General features: G+C 42.3%; 1 protein-coding gene across 1 annotated transcript in view; it reads right to left on the bottom strand.

Annotated features, from left to right (window-relative positions):
- Positions 1-20,712, bottom strand: part of LOC104465821 (suppression of tumorigenicity 5 protein-like) — a gene marked incomplete at its 3' end in the record, with an annotated part of 34,794 nt that extends 14,082 nt beyond the window's left edge. Inside the window, exons 1-2 of the mRNA XM_010079018.1 lie at positions 20,633-20,712; positions 2,013-3,230 (exon numbers count right to left, since the gene is read on the bottom strand). Coding sequence (XP_010077320.1) covers positions 2,013-3,230; positions 20,633-20,712 — 1,298 coding nt within the window. The remainder of the gene's footprint in view (positions 1-2,012; positions 3,231-20,632) is intronic.
- Between the last annotated feature and the right edge of the window lie 502 nt (positions 20,713-21,214).

The raw sequence follows: 21,214 nt of genomic DNA, 5'->3' as shown, positions 1-21,214 counted from the left end.
AACAGTTTAGAGACTGAGATTTCAATAACTACTATTAACAAAATACTGTCATCCTTAGATGACTGGTACAATCTCGAGCGCTTTGTAAATGCTGGAATTCTCCTTACTGTAACTATAGGAAGGACAGTAGCAAAGACAATAAAGTTAAGATTTTATAAAGGATTTCCACCCAGTCTTGAAGTCAGCAAACCTGAGATTTTAGCAGGTTGATTTAACCTTACTTAGATCATCATTAATCAGAGGTAACTCCAGAGAAATCACTACACTACAGCAGGGCAGAGCTGTTACAAGCAAATGAAAACCTACCCTGCAAAACGTCAAACTGATTTGCAAGAATCATCAGGTACACGATAACACTGTAAATCCTACAACTTATACTCCACTAATCACAAATTACATTGATAAATATTGCTTTTGTTTGGGGCTCGTACTGGCCCCACCCAGGACTGCAGCTCCATTCCACGCTGTTGGCTAACTCTGCTATGACGGGAGACCGAACTGCAGAACAGCAGCTGCAAGCATCAATTGCACCTCTTCTTGAAAGAAGTTTCAAAACTTCATCTAAAAACTCACTGTAACAAAATACTGTGGTTCTCAGAGGACATGTATGGTCTCAAACTCCAGCTAAGTTTGTTCTCAAAGACTGACTTTGGTCACTTAGCTGCAGGTCACACTGTGATTCTGCGCAAGAATTATCTCCTGTTATTCATTCCTCTCTGCCACCCACCCCACAGAGCATTTTACCACTTATTTTATCACCTTAATTTTCCAATAAAGGCTACCATTTACAGCATTTAAAAGTTATAGTTTGTCTTCTGTATATTGGAAATCCTGTGCTGAACAAAATTAGGTCAGCTTTATTTCATGCATTCTTGTTAAAAACTAGATTTACTTCCTCTAACTGAAATTATTGCCAGAACTCAAAGATAAGCACTGCTAATCAGAGCTTGGCTTTCCACGTTCTCTCCCCCCCCCGCCTTTCTCACAGAAATGACGCACATCAGCAGAGCTGTTTGATCCATTTCAGAACCAGGTGTCTCTCGAATGTAAAGAGCAGAATCTGAAGGCTCTTCTCCTCCTGCCCTAGCATACTTCAGGTCAGGTTGTGCTGACATAAATTTTTAATTAATTGAGCCAACATGAAGCACCAGATACTGAACTGATAGTGTGCATTTGAGATGCCACTTAGCAGTTACTTGCAAAGCTCATCACTAAATATCAAGAGAGTGTGTGTGCATGGTACACGTGCACAGACAGATGAAGTTGTTAAAAATGCCAAACCTTGAAGGCTTATCAACAACTATGCCTACAATTTTCTAAGCAGTGAGCAGAATGAGTTTTACCATTTCCAAAAAGTCAAGGGGAATCATGTAATTAAAACAAGCCAAGCTCCACAGACTGCTGGGGAAAGGTAGCCGTCTACTCTGTTCATCATTAACTCAGGAAGGACATAAAAGCCTTTCTGGGCTATAATACACTTTTCTCAGCATTAATCCTCTTCAGCTATTGACAGTAACATAGGACAACATTTCTAAGCACTGAATTAAATAAATCACCAACATTGTATAATAGTGACAGAGCTGTTGTGGTAACAAGCTTTGGAAACACAAACCCTCTGCAGGTATGTGTTGCAGCAAACAAGACTGTGACAGATCGGCTACGGTCCCACTATGAGAGGATAATGGAAAGGAGCTCCGTTAAAAATCTCAAGGAAGGGCATTTGTGCCAAAATGAATGAGATAACCTTTAGCACACCTGACCTAGAGCCTTTTCCAGGGATCAAGGAATGCAGGTTGGAGAACTCCAAAACTGTAGCCATGTAAAGGTATTGTACCAGTGCATCCCATCAGTGCGCTCCACTGGAAAAAATAACTTGTCTTGCGTGCAATTCCTAGCATTTCTCAGGTCAAAAGTGTTACATTAGAGGGAGAATTTAAACTACTGTTACTAAACAAATACAGCACATTTATTTATTTGAAGGCTGAGAACAAGACATTTTCCTTGAATGTTACCTATTCTGGGATTTTCTGTGAAAGCGTGACTCTTTCTTCTGCCTTCTGGTCACAGGGGGTGCCGGGGTGGACGGGAGGGGAGGAGGAGCAGCCGCTGTAGGGGATGGAGGTAGGCCATTGCTGGGTTTACTTTTGTGGTTTTTGTCTGCTTCATATTCAAAGGTGCGTTTGGGCTTGGGGACAGGATTCACCGCAGTGTTAGCTGGGCTTTCGAGGAGCAGTTTAGGGCCAGCTGAGTTTGCAGTGACCCCCTGTTTTGTCTTACTGCTTTTCTCAGCCTCAGTAGGTGTTTCTGGATCACTCCCCAAAATAACAGTCCCTCCTTTGCTATCACTCAGGCTTTCACTCAGTCCCTCCACAGTACTCAGAGTCACAGACTTTTTCCTCCCTTTGTCAACACTGTAACAGCTACTGGGTAACTGGGGGAGGCCTCTGCCGGGCTGCTCTTTCAGTGCCTGCTCAATCTTCTGTATTCTGTTCAGCACGGCAGAGGACTCTTTCCTCGCGTGGCCCTTGAGGAAAGCAGCAGCAGGAGGCTCGCTCCTGCCTAGTCTCTTTTCCAACCGATGGCAGGAATCCCTGTCCAGCAGCTCCTCCTCCTCCGTTTCTGGGTAAGAGCACTCAGAAAAGGTTCGGCTCATTCTTCTGAGCCCTTTGAAATCGAATGTTTTCTCGCTGCAGGGAGAGGTCAGCACGCTGGGGCAGCTCTCACTGCCCGACCTCTCCCCAGTGTCCCTCTTGTCCACACACGCGCTCGTCCTGGGGGACGGCTCCTGGCGGCACTCCCATTCTGTGATCTTCTGCCTGATGTCCAGCACCTGGGAGCGAACGCTTGCGCGGCTGAGGGAGAGGTTCCTCAAGTTGGTGGCAGTGCCCAAGGACAGAGTGCTCCGGGCGAGCGGATGGCTCCCTACCGAATCCCCATCTTGAGCCTCCTTTGGACTCTCCTTTTGGTCCTCAGCCTTGAACACAGACAGCCTTTTATCCAAAGCACCCACGCTGATGGCTTTGAGAGGGTGGCTCAGGGAGTCGGTGTCCGATGGGCTTGTGGAGGTGCTTCGCAGCGTAGACGTGCGGCTGCTCCAGTCCTTGAGGCGCAGTCTGGAGCTGGAGACTTTGGTGAGCCGAGCAGAGTGGCAAGAGTCCTCACTGTCACTGAGGGGGTAGGCTGGGCTTCTTCGTGGGGACAAAAGAGGCGGTGGAGAGACTGACTGACACCTAGAAGCAGAAAGAAATAAAAAAATCAAGTCCTTGGGGAAACTAGAGTCATTTGCCAAATTTCTTTTGGATGCAGATAAAGCAGAGGCTGTTTGCACACTGCAAAACTGCTCCAGAGCATCACTAGGACACCAAATACCATTCAGCCACAGAGGTGGGAGCAGGGGAGAGGCAGCAATTAACTGATGTAGGTGCTCAGCTGATAAGCAGAGCATTCAGCATGTCCAAAGTCAGTTTTCTCACTTCTGTTTGACTCCCAGCTTTTCCAAGTTTCTCGAGTTTAAGGACAGCTGAGATTCTCATAGCAAACCATTGCTTTGAATGCATTTACCACCTCCAGCAGAATAGCTCCCTGGCCTCCCAGATTAAGGAGTCCCTCTGCAGGAAAGGGGGACTGTCAGGGAGAAGATTCCCACCACAACAAAAATGGGAAATACTGACCAACAAGGAGCACGGTTTACTTACTGGTTGAAGTGAGAAAACCAATTTTAAAAGATTTTTATTCATAACCAAGTTTTTTGTTCATAACATCTGATGCAAAGTAGCTCCATAGTCAGCCACTGCAGTATTTTAGCCACAGCATTTCAAATCCCCAATGTATACAGTAAACTGAATAAAATGGCAAAAGGAAGACCTAATTTGTCTTTGGTCTCATGTTGAGGCCAAAAGATTAAGTTTTCCTTATCAAAGAGAACAGACATAATTTCTTATCGTGAGAATATTACAGATTGAAAAAACACAGTAATCTGCCCACAATTTGTATTGAAGAATATAAACTATCCAGAAAGTTCTCAGTGTTACCCTGGGAAAAACCCTCAAAACAAATTTTTGCCATGGTTTGCAAAATCAGCCATTGTTACTGGGGTTTTGTACATTGTTGCAGACTTTTAAGAACAAAAAGACACAAGGAAGTTAAACAACATATTAATCAGCTGGCTCATCACCAATGAGCCAGCAATAAGAAAATTAAGCCATGTCAAAAAAAGGGGGGTTACTGCCCTGTCACAATACACACGCACAAACCATAGCAGAAATAATCATGACTCCTTTGACATTTTGCCCTAGAAAACTTTCTGTTCGAAACAGTATGGAAAAAAGAGGAAAGACCCAAAAGTAGTGCTTTGCGTATGCAGTTAAGTTGCAATTTCTGAAAAATTTACTTCGACACAACAGATATCTTTTTCCTTCAAACACCTCCCCAAAGAAAAGTATTAGATTTCATCCCAGTTTCCTACAGTGGATACTTTGCAAGCAAAGCTCGGAAGTATCACGAGAAAAGTTCTGGTCAGAAAAGGACAATGATAAAATTATCACCAAAGGGAACTTATCTTTTTTAGACCCCTGTGCTAATCAAGCCTTTTTGGAACAGAAGTTGCACTGCTCGGTGACTTCTGTTTCTTCATCATTTTGAAAAATAAACATATCCACAGGAAAAGACAGATCTCATGCCAAAGACAATGGCAAATACTCCACCAACAACTGCTTAAAGCTTCCGCATTTCAGGCCAGAAAGGATGCATGCCGGAATACACGCTTTTCATCCTAGACGTTAAATTTCCTGCTATTCTGTACATCTTCAGAGAGGTGTCTTAAGAGATGTCAGAAGATCAAAAGCAGGTGCTGAGTGGTTTTGGCTGGCTGTTGCAGTATGGAGGTTGCAGTGAATTAACTAGAATTACCTACATACCTGTACAGGGCCTGGAGGATACACCCTAAATCAGCCTCCTCCGACTTGCTGGGGTGCCCTGATCCTCCATTATTCCTCTCTGTCTCATCTCGATCTCTTCAGTTTAATACAAAATCAAAATTTTATCTTATTCTTAACACTCCTGTAGCTTAGACTTGAGATCATGTTCTCCTACCTCCTGCATGCCATGGAGGCCCGCTCCAGAGCTGTGCTGACATTTCTCCCAATGAAACACGTCTCACCTGGTAGAGGTGTATTTTATGTACAACAACTCCAGCCTCCACTGCAGCTTTTGAAGCCACATGTTGGCTAAATCCACTGTCAGGATGGAGCTAGGGGACAGGGACAGACCCTGCAAAGAGGCCCTGCGGGGATGCTTTAGCATGTTAAAACTTAATAGATTCTAAATGATAATCTGCATTGACAATAGCAGGAATAAAATACAAAATAACTGGGGTGAAGTTGGTAATGGGACAGCAGAGGTGAAGGACATGCTGACAACGCTCTCTTTGCCTTTGACTCACTGTACAGAAAACACGGTAGACACAGTCCCTCATCTCCTTACGCTCCAACAAATAACTTTTCAGTTGTTTTCACTGTCAGGAAAAGGTTTGATGACTCATTAGGAGAGAAGGAAAAGGGGAAAAGCACTATTTGCATAACCTGCAGAAGTTGCATAACATTTTTTTCTTAGAAATGAGTCATTCTTTTAAATTCCAGGTCCCTGGTAAGGTAACTGCACTTAAGGCTTGATCTTGAAGCCCCTGAATTCAGTTACAAAAGTCTCACTCGCTTCCTCTGTGCAAGACTGGGGCTGCAGAGCAACAGGCCCTCCGGAGGTGTATGCTGTTCACTACCTGGGACACCACAGCTAAGAAAAAGATTCTGGTTTACGTTGAATTATATTGTAAACTTCAGTAACCCAGAGAGAAGCTATTGGACTAATTCAACAAGAAAGAGAAGCAAAGCTTTGTATGTATGGCTTCAGGCACACATTCTCTAAAGGACAGTGGCAAGTGACAGAATGCAAAATAACAAAAAAAAAAAAAAGTCCAAAAGCTGATCAGTGGATAATAAAATGGTCCTTCCCCAAGAAATCTACTTCCATTAGAATAATCTCTTGAAGGCCAAATAGTTCCACAGACTTTAAAACTAGTATTATTGGACAGAGACGAATAAGTTAATAACTTGCAATCTTCCATACAAAGATTGTAAAGCAAAACATTTTTATTGAAGTTTTCTACATACACAATGATACATGCAGCACCTTACAAAGCACATCATTACATGCACCTTCAAAATATTACATATAAACAGCATAAATAAAAATTACTGAATCAAATTTATATTTCTTAAGTTCACTTGAACATCACCTTTCTGGGCAATGACATTTCTTTGAAAATATCAGTATTTCACAAATTACATCGCAATAAATGGCTCTGATTGCCTATCTGGTAAGGGTATTCTTCCAACATGCAGCCTTGGGTGCACAGCTCTCAAACCACTGGCAGGTCAGCAGCAAACTGCAATCTCAAAAGCAAATCACCTGCCAAGCAGCCCACAATGTCTCACAAACAGGTCACAGACCCTGAAACTGCCTTCCTGGTGGGACTCATTGCTGCACCATGAGGGGAGCAGACAGAATCTGAGAGGTGGTTTCCAGCCCTCTAGACCATGTTTAGCTTTGCTGTTGTGAGTTGTATCCTGATAAATCACCATAATTACACCAGTAGGAGAAAACTGAGAATATCATAGAATGGTTTGGGTTGGAAGGGACCTTTAAAGATCATCTAGTCCCCCCCCCCCTGCCATGGGCAGGGACATTAGTGACACTGTAGGATTTTGAACTCTAGATACAATTGAGCTTTAAATTCTGATTCAGTCTCTTCTTTCCAGTTTCTCTTTTTCTCACACACACACATAGAAAAAGTCTTCAATTTATAAAACTGTAAATCTCCAGGGCCTCTCTCAAATAAATATATGGTTTCCATGGACCAATGTATGAATTCATATTGTTTTCTCTAATAAAGGCTAGTATCAACAGGCATCTCCTTTCACCAGTTCCAGTGAACACCCATGGAAAACAGTGGAGCTGTCTCTCATCTGCATCAAGAAGAGAACAGGATTGCTTGCCACATTGTTTTGAGATTATTTGCATCCTATTCATCACAAAGCAAAAGATGAAAAAAAATGAATTCCTGCCCTCTTTGTGAGGCCTCTAGCAAGGCTCTTGTACTAAAAATCTATGGTCATCGAGAAGGGCTGGTTCTTGGTGCCACAAATGCCTGAGCCCTCACCCTGTATCTGACCCAAAAGTCAGAAAGTCTTATTTTGGACACTTATTTTGGACAAGACACCAATCTTTTCCTACCGGCAAAATGTGGGTGCTAACAGTTGGTTTTGTGTAGAAGATGGAGAATTTAATTCTTGGAGACAACTCTGAAAGCGGGCGATACAAAGTCAGTACCCAAAACAGTGAGCCGACCTTTCGATCCAGTTGAGCAGGTGCACAGCTCCTGCCCGCTTCTATTGCCAACCATTAACTCCTGAAAAGAGGACAAATCAATGGCAGAGTGCAGTCAGCTCCCACAACTTCACAAGATAGCTTTGAACAGCAGGAGGCAGCCAGAATGGTGGCCAAAGAGCTGGCTTTGCACATCTTTTGGAAGTCAGAGTAAGGCAGTTAAGAAGAATGTGCATTTATTGAGGAGTTTGCATCCATGATCCACGTACTTTTTGTAAACACTAATAACAATATCCAGTTGCATTTCAGACCAGGGATCAAAGGTGATTGGAGGGTGGGTAAGTGACTTGCCTTGAAAGAGTCAGAGGACTCCTAGCTCCCACTTCCCTGCTCTGACCTCTGGGCTCAGCAGCCCAGACTCCACAGCACTGTTCCACCTCTCCTGAAGCGTCAGGCGTGACTCCCTCGACCATCCTTGCTGAGGAAAGACAAGCTGGCAGAAGCTGCTCTGCGATCTTTCAGCTCTGCAAATCCTGTCTGCCCTGCTTAAGCAAACACTTACAGAATAATAAGACAGTTTTTGGTTCTCAGATTCAGGGAATTTCCCTCTTCAATTTACTCATGCTCAGGAGCCCATTTACTGGAAAAAGAACTAGAAACGCATTGACAAAAAACACACTGCGTCTTTCCAGGCTCCTGTTGATGAGATCCCATCATTTCACAGCAACATTGATGTCCGCTGTGCTCACGCAAAGTCATACAGCGCTGGTTTTATTCCTTAGGACTTTCTTCCCCCTCTTGCTAGGAAAATATTGCTTTCTTAAGATCTTATTTAGGTTTTCTGCTTGTCCCTGATTTTTCTCAGGGCATTGTGCCATTTCATCAGGACAACCAAACCTCCTTCAGAGTAATGATAATAAGGTCAGAATCAGTTGTGACCATAAACGTGTTTGTGTATTGAGCAGGTTTGGCCTGCCACATAAGACTAAAGGCTTCTTGATGCTCTAGCTGGTATTTAGAGAGATCTGAAAGAAAAGCAACAGAAATTTCTCCTTGCAACAGCAGCAAAACTCATTTTAAATACAGACACTAAAGCTGCCCTGATTTCAGGTAATTGAGGATGTAACTACAAAATTCTCTGGAAATTTGTAAGAGAGAATGCTAGGAAACACTGAGCTACCAACTTTCAAATTCTTTCATAAGACCCTAGAAATTAAGAACACTTTATGACTAATGATGATCTTAACTTCTTTAAATAAAGAACCTCTCTCAAGCAAACAATGGCACAAAAATAATCGTTTGAAGCACTAGTTCAGATATCCATTGTTAACACTCCATTGAAAAGGATGTAAAGCCCACACCTTTCTGGCATCTTGTTAGTCTAGGACTACTGGCAAAACATAATGGATGCGTTCAGACTTCAGGATGAAAAATCTGAAATTATCTTTGTAACTGAATGTTGAAAAAACCCTAAATCCTGGGGATTTTATTGTGTGCCCAGGTGAGCTTATCTATGTCCAGATCTTCAACCAGTCTAAGCCTCCAAATAGTTGAAAGGCAAGTGAAATAAGAAACTCAGAGAACAAGATACAACTTCTTGGATTCTTGGATTTTCAAAAGGGTACTTTCTCTCATTCAAGTGTAACTTCTCACCACACTAAAAAGCTGTACTTGTATTTTTGTATTCAGACTAAAAATAGATTGGATTATGGGTTCAGACCCGACTTCTACCCAGGATTCAGGACTCAGAAACAGGAACAAGGATGCACATTTTTTGAACTGAGCAAGAGGTAGGACAATGTCCACCTGAAAGCAAAGCTTTGTACGATCCGACTGTAGCACAGAACAGTCCTTCAAATAAGGAGCAGCTCCTACTTTGTGTCAGCCACCCTGAGTGTGAATATTGGAAACCATCCTTCCCAGAGCAAGGCGAAGTGAGAAGGAAGCACACCGTGCTCACCTGTTAACTGGATCCAGCAGCATGCACATTTGACACACCGCTGCTGAAGGGGTGGATGGAGTGGCTTGTTGAGGCATTCATTTCCATTGAGCTTCCACTTGATTTGACACAGTACACAGGGGAGAGAAAATGTGTAGAGGCCAACAGAAGCTCAAACTAGAACCAGTGTTTCTGTGTCATTACTTCTGTGACCTGGACAAAACAAGCACTTTTTAAAAGGTTCAGTACCGACAGCTCCTTGAAACTAGTAGAGTTTCACACCACCCTAAGGGCTGCTGCCAAGAAATCACCCAGCACACAAACAGAAAAGCACTCTTCTGCCTCTGTCAGACACGTGCTTGTGAAAGCTCCCGGTACGAATCAATACTTCTGCACAAACAAAAACTGAACACACTAGTGCAGCACAGCAACCTTCCAGTCCTGCCTCTTCTGGTGCAAAAAATCAGAGTCATTCTAGGAAGGCCAGTTTTGTTTGGGAGTAAACCTTTCTGTTACAATATACTCTGCACTCTGGCATAGCACACAGTAACTCAAGCAGATAACTGCAGATGATGTTTAATTTTCTTATATCTAAATAAGAGCTTATGGCGAGTGAAGGAGGTGAACTTTTCACACTCAGTGGTTGGCACACAGTCACAAGGTGGTTTCTGAGCTGATTCAACTTGGTAATGAAGCAAGTAGTACAACTTGTCGCATCTTGCCTCTCGCTTGGAAAGGAAAATGATGTAAGTGTCAACAGAACAAGCCCCTCTCCCACCAGACCCTCGTGAGTTTCAAGCTTTCACCAGGAGTATGCCTCAAAATCCCCGAAAATCTGCCTTCCAGATAACCTCCTCCCTTTATTGTTGACTTTGGGATTGTGACAAAAACAGACAGAAAATACTTTCCAAACTGACAAGTGAATTTGCATTATAAGACTGCTTGAAATAGCATTTAGAGAAAATGAGGCAGTAAAATCAAAACAGGTGAATATCATGGAATGTTTAAAGATAGAACAAAAATAGAAACACTAATTATTTATCTGTTTGTACCTCTGAATTTTTTTTCCCAAGGAAATTTGATGTTTTGCATTTAAATAAAAATTGAAGCCATATCAGAACTAGTTACAAAATGATGGGCCACTGCGACCATGAAGATCAAGCTCTGTGTGCCATTTTTAAAAGCTCTAGTTTCTGTGCTCCCAAGAAGCACTGAGTTAATTATAACAATCGTGGGACACGTTCGCGAGAGTGCTGTGGTGAATTCCTGAGCATAAAACTCCTCCAGACCTCTGGGCCTTTGCAGCTGGTTCCTGCAGTACACAGAGACCCAGCTGACTTCAGTGGAACTCTGTTTTTATGGCTTAGAAGCAAAACCTCTGATTTACACCAGTGAAATTCAGAAGTCATTCTGCCAAAGTAAATTACGTGAAGTGGCAACTATGCTCCACAACTGTACAAATAAAAAAAAAAAAAAAAAAAAGGCAAATAAATCAAAGCTGATGAGTCAGATCTTAAATACTAATTAGACTGATCTGCAAAGCAAAGACAGCAAGAAAATCTGACAATGAAAAATGACCAAAATAAAATGTGATCTATCAATGTGCACTAGGTACATGCCTTTGCCATGAAATTTATAAAGGTGAAGAAGATTACAGGAAACTGTGAAATTATCTAGACTGAGAGGGCTAGATTCCCTGCCACTCTAGATTTACGGCAGTCTTCTGCTGCATTACAAGGCAAGCGCAGGATGGTTTTTAAACAATGCCATGTTTCAGCCTTTTTCACCCTGTCTTCAGATATAAATGACTCCGCAAAGCACATAAGATCGACTAGCCTGTGCTGCACCTTTCATCACAGTCATCAGAAGCTGACTGCACACAGAAAAAAAAATCAAAAGCAAGCACTGAAATATCAGAGACAGCCATTCTCCCTTTTCCACTGAAGTACAGTGCACTGGTTTCATGGGAACATCTCTCATTTTCTCCTCAAAAAATCAATATGATTCAAAGTTGAAAAATGCAAGCCTTCCTCACACTCTTTTCCTATAACATGTTCTGAACAATAATTTATGCAATAGATATTCCCACTGTTATATCTCCACTGTTACTTATTTTTTTGTTATGTTCTGGAAACAGTTTAGCATGTTTAAGTCTCACCTGCGTTCTTAAGATCTTGGGAGTTTTGTTGGAGAGAGAGTGGCAGCACAGCAAACAGCAGCATTTTCCTAAATCAGGCAGAATGCACAAGCTCTTATTTGTCTAGTTAAGAACTGCTAGTTCTTGAAACTTGTTCATTAGCTGCATGTCTCAACATGACTGTTCAAAATCCCAGCACACATGGAAGCTCTCAGCTTTGCTCTTTCAAAGCACAGGTGATTTTTCAACATGCTTGTTTATCTGCCCTGGAATCTCCAAGCAATAAACTCTGTGGAACTAATTCTGCCAGAGCTTTGCAAGGTTTCTACACTTACATGCACACAATTTGGGAAGAATTAAAAATTATTTTTATAAATTGTGATCCTTAGTTTTTAACATATGTGAGGCTATTCTGTGTTTGGCAACCTCCAAGGCTGGAATTCTGGCTCAGAAAAGCTGTTGTAAAATAGGTTCATCCTTCTTCTGCTCTGACAAGTCAGAAAACCTTACGAGGTCACTGTATACTTTACTGAAATACTCTATAGCCAAAGGGAAAAGAACTGAACTGGAAGCCAAACAGTCATGAATCCTGGCTGCACACTAATCCAGAATACAGCCAAGCCTGCTTTCCCCGCTTTACATATAAATCAACTTCTAGGGCACGCAAACCCCTATCAAATAGACCTAAGAATAAATATCTAATAGGGACAGAAAAAGAACGGGAATTCAGGACTCCATCACGTCTTTAGTAACCATTCTCCATCTCAGCCACTCAGAGACGTTGCTCTCAGAGTAAATACAAAATCGATTCTTTGCCTCTCCTACCAGTGTCCCCATTTTCCTTCAGACCCACCAGTTCACCTCCAGCCCCTGCTGTGCTGCCAATGCTCAGTGAGGTCTCTCTGTGGAGATTTGCTTTTCCCAGTTTTCTGGTTTTGTAAAGTAGCTTATTTAACACAGTGAGAAAGCACCCAGAGGAGCAGGTTATAAAACAGAAAACCATTATCCGTCTGCTATGAAGCAGGCATTCTTAATTTCTGTCATCATTTTGACTACTAATATCACAATGCATCAAGTTTGAGGCCTGAGACATCTGAAGAAAACACAGTGTGTCACAACAGGATAACACCAACGTGGAAGGTTTAAGGCATTGACTGGCACAAATGCACTTAGGAAAAACAGAGTTTCAGTCTAAATAACATTTGCACTGAAAATTAAAGTAGGTTACTATGTCTGACTGGTTACTGAATGCTTCATTCTCCTTTGTTTAGCTAAACAAGCCAGGAAAATAAGGAAATGTGTTGGGCATACCCACAACTGAGTGCCATACAAAAGACTTTGCCAGGCAAGAGTTGTTGGGGTTTTTTTTTAGTTGAACACAGCTTTGAAAAAATCTTTGATCTATTTATTCCCCAATCTGTTGTCAGACACACACAAACTGGAAAAAATAAAATAAAATAAAGCCAAGCTATGACTTCTAATGCTTTGTTGCTATCATACTTATTTATCTAAGAGTCCAGACAAAGCCAAATTTAAGTTGACTAAAGGCGACATCTGGCCCTAATTCAGTTTCACTGAATGTTAACAAAAGAGTGATCAGCCGGTGCGCGAGCACTGCACACACCAATATTCAAAAACATGATCTAAAGGAAACTTTCCAAAAGATTCAGACATTGGCTCCTCTCTGCTTTCTATTGACCCTAACTGTCAACAGGAGCAGAGTTAGGTCAGGGAAGGACACTCCCCGTCACTTTCTTCACCGTGATCAAGGGTAACAGAAATGTGTACATTACTCACCCGCCTGAAATGAGCCTCCCAGACCACATTTCACCACCACACCTGCAAGAACTGTGGGATCTCAAGCCTAAATTTGGAATCAGGATAACATCTGGGGGATTTATATATCCTTTACAAACATTTCATTTTCACAAGACCTTGGCTTCTTATAACATTGTGGATTTAGTTTTACACTCTTCTGTTGGCCTATTAGGCTTTATAAGGAGCTGGCCGACACATTTTTACTTTTCACATGTTACAAGAGAATTTGTATCTATTATAACTCTGACAATGAAAATCTTTTGCTACCGCTATCATGCAACAGGAACGCTGCACAGTAATAAGAAACAGCAAGTTTTGCTTAATTTAGGGCAAATAAACTTTAAGTTAGAGCAACTAAAAGCAAGTAGACATTTCTCTTATCACCCATCCTTTCCATTCAGGACAGACAAAAATAATCCTCACGTCCCTACAGGAAGATACATAGATGGCATAAGGCAAAGCAGCAAGAAAAGGTTACGGAGCAAACAAGGCAATACCAACATCTGTGTACGAGGCAATACCAACATCTGTGTACAAGGCAGCAGGAAAAAGCAACGAGCAACATAAGCTCATCAGCTGTGAAAATATTTGCTCTCTAAAGACTACAAAAACTAATAACAAACTCCTTCCAGTAACCCAGGGGCTCTCAATTAATGAATATTTGAAGTAACAAATTGAAGTCCAGATTCTGATCCTAAGTTACATCCTTCAAAGCCTCACAGACTTTGGCTTGCAATACTGATTTTTTTCTTGAAAAGCACAAATCCATAAGACTTCTATTTATTCAGTTGGAAAAAAAACCTCAAGCTGTCTCATACCCCAGAAAGTAATTTGCTTAGAAAACATATTTTAAAAAAACAAAACAAAAAACAAAACCTGAAACCAGGCATCAAAACCAGCACAACACGCAGAAGTGTGGCAGCAGCACTACCTTTAATGCCGAGTTTCCACCTCAGCGGTTGGCCAGCGTTTAAAAAAGCACAGTCATTGTGAGCCATATTTATCCCAGGTATAAATAAATATGGCGTCTCCCTAATGGACTAACACTTTCTGTACAATAAAATAAAATTTATCTTCATATGTCCAAAGTATGCATCCCAAGTGTGCCAGAAAGAGGGGTGTCATTCCTCATAGACATTATCATCCAGGGGCATACCTGGGGGGAAGGGAACAGTGGCAGAATGCATGGGTATGAATACTGCTGCCTAACTTTAAAATCACCTTTAGGAATTAAAGAGGAAAAAATGGAATCTCATCAGACTAGACAAGAAACATGCATTTAGCCAGGCAGAGAAATTAGGTTCTGTCTGAAAGCGAGAGAGGTAGGGGAAGGAGGAGAAGAGAGATGCAGTAAAAAACGACGTTTAGTCCCACAAAGCCCCTTCATGCCCTTCACTTCTGCTTTACTGAGTTTCCTCCTCTCATGCCTCTGACAAGCACGCAGCTATCCGTCACCACCATCGCTTCAGCCTACCAATCCCAGACTTACCCAGAAGCTCTCCGGGAAGGCTGCAGAATGGAGGCGACGAATTCTGCTTTTTTTTTCCCTGCCTCTGTGCTTCCCGAACGCTGCCTGCTTCGCTTGTCAAGCACACATGGTCGGAGTGTGTTTATCAAACCTCTGTCCCTTTGTATGCTTAAAGGGAGGCAACCGGCATTAATGTTTAACAAAACTAACAGTAGCAAAGCCTTTCTCTGCAATCTGACATGCTGACTTTGAAGGGACAGGTGTGCAAGAAGTCTGGCAAGCCTGTGACTTGGCAAAAAAATCTGATTTTGTTCGGGTTTTTATTTTAAAGTTGCAGGAAGCAACAGTCTACAATTAATTCCTGAACCTCTGAACAGAGGCCATCCAGCTGCCTGTTGCTAATGAACCCAAAGAAGCTGTATCTGGTACCAAACCACACGTACACAGACATCACGAACAAACCTGTGAAACTCAACAGGTATATTGAAATCCACAGGGGTGACAATACTCTTTGACAGGAAAGGGAGAGGTTAAAAATCCACATTAAAGTGCTTTCAGGTCTCTGCCAACAGTTTCAAACGGACACAGGCTATCTCCCCATTTGCCTACGCTGACATAAAGTGGTTTTCCAAATCAGCAGCAAAGCAAGGGGGTAGAGGTTCCACGTGGGAGCAGCCTGATCGCTGGGCGTTTGTTCAGTTGTCTGTGCTGACAGGTCCTCTTGCGGCCTCAGCTGCTGCACAGCCGCACAGCTGCTTCCCCGAGCAAGCGTCTGCCGCACAGAAAAACAGGTGAGGCAGCTGTGTACCCTACACTGTGACAACAGGAGGATCAACCGACGCTGCACATACCTGAACGTCATCAGTACTACCCCATCCCCAACCACAGACACCCCCTGTACCAGCAGCCCACCTGCCCGCCAACGTTAACTGAAAAAAGTCCTTCTGAGGTTTTGCTAGCAGGATTTGTAACACAAAGGATTTCTATGCTACTGCCACTGCAATGAATTCTGTTTTTCACAATTCAAATTGTTGTTACCTGGAAAAAAAATAGCAGTGTCTCATCATGGCTCAAATAACTTAGCACACTGCTCAGCCTCAGCAGAATTTAATCAAGCCACTATTCTTCCTGTTCTCAAGCTCACTGTCAAAATATTAAAACTTTGTTATTTTTTAAAGTAACAAACGTTTTCTACAGGGTTTGTTTCACAAATTCATAAAGAGCTTAAAAGATTCTCACTAGAATTTCTGAGCAGTAAGGAAACACTCTGGCAGTGAAGCACATCTCAGCAGTTTAGGGCAGAGCATCTCCTCGCCTTAAGCCGAGCTCAGGTGCCAGGAGCTCTCCCGGAGCAGAGGCGAGCGGCCCTGGCCCTGCTCATCTGCTGCCTGGTGCAAGAGGGAGAGGCAGGGACACGCTGAGAGCACATTAGCTGAACTCACATCACTGGCCTCTTGATGCTCTAACAAAGTCCCCGAGTGCTGCTCTGGCTGGGGAAACAGGGAGCCTGTAGATCAGGCTACCCCACAACTGATGGAGCAAAAGAAGCTTTTATTTTAAAATGCACAAAATGAAGACTTGGCTCCCTGCTTTAGGCATACGTAGCTCACTCTCCTTTCCAAGCTGGTCTCACTCCTCCCCCGCCAGAGTCCCTGGAAAACAAGAACTTGTACACCCAAATGTGCACAAAACAGCAACCGATAACCTACCAAACCATGCACAAATCTCACTAAAGTTGTGCAAAACCATCAAGCACTTCCAGACCCGCTGCATCGTTGCTGTTTTCTGCATCTACACCTGCGTGTCTCCTCCAGAGAAAGATGTTCACCGAGATACACCACTCTTGGTCGGTTGCTTTGGTCAGCATTTCAGCACGCAGTTGAGGCAGCAGCAAACAAACCAGCATTTTTTCCCACGGCATATCATTATAACATCAATTGAACTGGCATCCAAACATCCCACTAAACTTTCTATTAAGCATGGATAGGAACATCATGCACACAGAGAATTTTATCCAAGTGTGAAGAATAGTTTAGCTGTCTGTATCTATAACCAATGTTTTATGGAGACTCCTTTAAACCACGCAACCAACTGTAGAGCCCAGGCAGAGAGAGCCTTTCACCTGCCACTGAAATGCAGCCATCCACACAAGGGAAAGAAGCAGCTTTTCTGTCACTCACAGCAACGCTGTCCACATGCTTTGCAAAGAAAGAGTAAGAGATGAGAGAATACTGTGTCATAATTGTGCCAAGACAATGGCAATCACACATAATAATTAGTGGGAAAATTGTATGCATTAGAGTTTCAAATGAGACCAAAACCTCATTGTTTTAGAGCAACACAGCTGAAGATGCACCTTTTGATTTCCAAGTTATTGCTTTCTTCACAATGTTGTCCATTCTGAAAACTTAGGACATGCAATGAATATCATAGTTGTTAAATGTATATGTACATGAAAGACATAAATAAAAAAACTAATTTTGTTTATGTCATTATTAATTTTTTTCTTGCAGTAGGATCAGGGCTCCATCATGGTGGATGCAGAGCTATTGCCCTCACCATGCTCTGTAAAGGAGAGGGAGCTGCTCGGCATCCTTCTGCCTTATCTGTCCCCCCAGGCATCCAGTCCCGGACACGAACACAGCTCTTTTGCATTAGTCACTGGATAATTCATTTGTCAGTGCAGGCAGACTGGACTGCATCTGGATGAATGACCTGAAAATAAATTTGGACAGTGTCTACAGTTTAATACAGAGCTGAAGGGCACTGGTTTGGTTTTGTTGGGGTTTTTTTGGTTGGTTGGTTTTGTTTTTTTGGATTTTTTTTTATTAGAGGTGGGAAGTTACAATAGCAAAAGGATTGAAATTATACAAATTAAGCTAAAATCCTATTGTTACATGTCAGGTGACAGCAAGCAAAAGGCAGTACAGTGGCACTGATGAACCGATCTCTCTCAATAAGAGAAAAGGACTGCACAGGCATTGCCTCTCTGAAGACAACACTTCTCCCTATATAGGCAGTTTTTCTCCTGGCATGAGATCACCTTTGAAATAAAAAATTTACTGTGGAAAGGGAAGAGAATGGAGCACTTCCAGGGCAAGCCAGCAGAGCAGACAACTGCCAGTGCCACCCAGGCTCCAGCGCTGACAGCAGCAGAGCCCTGCTCAACCCCAGCACCGGCAGATCTGCACATTCTTTTATTTCAGTGTTCTGGAGGTCTCAAGACCTAAGGCAAAATATTTCTGGTCCTCTGCCCAGGCCACAGCCACATAATTTTTTTCTTCAAAGGAAACAAAGTATTTCAGTTGGGTTTATTAAGTGAAGTAATTTCACTTAAAAATAAATAAATAAATAAATAAATAAATTGTGAAACTGAATGAATTTGGCTTGACTAGGCCTGATTTTGGAAGTGATTGTGCCTTTCAGTTTCAGGCTGAAACACAGACATGAAGTCTTCCTTTACCTAAGAGTTTTCTTAAAGCCCGTATTGTTTCTGCCTTCATCATTGGAATGCAGTAGTGAGACACAAGACTGCAAGACTGAGCATGGACATGCATTCATGATGGGGACAGGTAACCAACCCAAAACAACACTTCTCCTAGTAACCAACCCAGACAATCCCTCCCCTACACAGACTAGCTCTGTCCTGCTCAAACACCAAGACCCTGCTGTTAAAACAAACAAGACAGGTTTTCTTTGCTTACGCAAATGCAGTGACTATTTACCAGGTTCCCAAACAAAAGAATGAGGGTGGATAACTGGAAGCTGAATACAGGAATACCGCTCCAGGACTCTGCTGGCTCTGCTAACACCGGAATCAGTCCTCCACTGCCTCCTGCAGTCACCTGTAACCCCAAAAAGCAAGAAGCAAGCACAGAGCACATGCAAAGACCTGTTCCAAAAGGGAAGCATCTGGCCTCTGGTTCAGTTAGCAGCAGGTGAATGCATCAGCCTGAGAAACCTTCCCTCTGAATTTCCAGCAGTGATTTTACCTATGAATACAAACAGCGAATAATCCCGGACTCGTGATAAAGCTGGACATAACACTACCCCATGGGCTCACTTGGTGAGGAAATAGCAGTCATTATTTTATTTGATATTTAAAGAGTTATAAACAATTCAGTCGGAACACTCCTTAGGTACCTCTAGAGTTATATTAGTCCACATAGCAATTTGGTTTATGTGGTGCATCTCTATTGCCTTGACTGGAGGTAAACTAGCTCCTGACAATTAAAATTCTGTCCCGTTAATTTAAATTCTGAAGAAGGTCTGAGTCACAAAGCCAGTGCAAACATATCTCAGTGCATGTTAGACTAATGAGGCTGACAAATTGTGCATGACAGCAGGGATGGCCTCACACATTGCTGGGAGATAGAAAACAAAGCCTATATTTAGGGGTTTGTGGGTACCCAGCTCAGTTCTTCCCAGGCAAGGAGAAAGATGCAACTCAGAGATCAGATTTCAGTTTAAGTTTATTAAAAAAATCAATTATCTACGAGGGTCTGATTCACAGCCAAAGTAATTAGAAAGACTTCTATAGACTTTACTGACCTTTGCTTCTGACCCATAAGGAATCACAAAAGGTTGAACCAGATGGTGACACTATATCACTGAAACACACCTTGCATCTTAGAATCATAGAATCATTTATGTCGGAAAAGACCTTTAAGATCATCAAGTCCAACTGAACAGTCTTGCAACAACAACCCCCCACCAAAACTAGGACTGAAAAGAAAATAACACTAAAAAGATGTCTTAGCCACCAGGAGACTAATATACATGTGTTATGTCAGTATCAGCACTTACTGAAACTCTACTCCCACAAATTATAGAGGAAGCACATTTGCAGATTTCCAAATCTCCAGACAAATCCCATACTAAACAGAGACAAGGACTGTTCAGTTTAAGTCAATCTTTGAACATGTTTGCAATAAATCCCGCAAGCCTTAAAATTTTATTATTCCAGCACTTACTCCACTGATTTACAGTCTGACTAAAATGAAGAATCCTCATGGTTGACTCAAATAACATCCTCTTACAGGGTTTCATAGACAGGTGAGGAAGATTACATAAGGCAAAATAATGGAGGGAGAGCTGGTGCCCGACAACCTATTCATCTCTTCACTTGTCATGCAAGTGCAACTCAAAAGTTTTTCCTTAGCTTCAGGTCCATACTTGTACTTACAAAATCTTTTTCTGACAAATTCTACTCAAAACAGATGGTGATGATAAGGAAAGACAGTTTATTTGACAGTTATTATCCAATAACTTAGTACCCCCTAGTACTGTCTAAGATATTCAGAAAGGAAAAGTAAGTCCAAAGTTTGATGAAGTCTAGACCCAAGTTCCCAGCAGCAATCTGTCTTCACTGATGGAAGGATGATAAACAGCTTGAGAATGCCAGATATCATTAGGGATCTTGTTTTAATATCTGCATGTGAATATCTCTCTAGAAATTCCTCTGGCCGTCCTCCTTCCCCTTTTTTTTTATGTTTTTACTGTTTTGTACTAAGAGATGCCAAACACACAAACTAACAAACTGGGAAGCGTACAAGTATATCGAGTCCATTTCTGCTGAGCTTTAACACAGCATAATATGCCTAATAAAAGACACTAGAATTGATGCTGGTTTTCTATATCTTTAGTCAACCTCACAACTTAAAGAGTGAAAGGAGAACAGCACCAGGAGGAAGAAAGGCAAATCTGTTCTAAGCCATGCTTGACCGAGGGTGCCACACCTGACAGTTCCTCCAATCCCTACCGAAAACTTCCGCAGCCCATCAAAGCTCTCTGTGTCAGAATAGACGTGGCTTACCTTTGAACAGAGATTTTGTTCCAACCACAGACAAACCTTTCTCAGAATCTACAAAGCCTGCAGTTCACCACTTACCTATCCAGAGTGTCCTGAGGCACTTTACTCCCTCCAGCTCTGCTGTTGACACTGGCATTCTTGTTGGCAGTCATGGTCATTTCTGCTTGATAGAAATGTGGATATCTGTGAGAAGAAAAGTAAATTAAGCCTCAACAAGCCCGAATGACAATTAACTTTCAAGACCTTTAGAAGTGCTATGTTGTGTAAAGGCAAAACTCCAAGCTGCTTTTCCTTCTACAAAATGCAATCAGTCGAGTTATGATCCCGAAAAACTAAACCCTACTTTTCCCTACTGCTCCTCTTTCACATCCACAGCCAAGTTTATCAGAGCCCAGTGCTATAAAGGGAGACACCTTATGGGAATTAGGCGTATGCGTCAGGTTCTGGCATGTCTAATGAACATAGCTTGATACCAAGTTCACAAAATATCCCAGGTTTGGTGTGGTTCTTCCATCCTCAGCATACGTGGAGAACCCAGTAACCGCACTGTGTGATACTTGCAAATACCACACCTATGAGCAGCTGTGGTATTTTGGCCACACTAAAGCTATTCCAAGGAATGAAGAATCTTTGCAATTTTAAAGTTCAGCTCTATTATGG

This window comes from Pterocles gutturalis, unplaced genomic scaffold (genome assembly GCF_000699245.1).
Source record: "Pterocles gutturalis isolate BGI_N339 unplaced genomic scaffold, ASM69924v1 scaffold28603, whole genome shotgun sequence".
Lineage (NCBI taxonomy): Eukaryota > Metazoa > Chordata > Aves > Pterocliformes > Pteroclidae > Pterocles > Pterocles gutturalis.
Note: the sequence above shows the minus strand (reverse complement) of the source record. Positions and strands in the feature narration are given on the sequence as shown.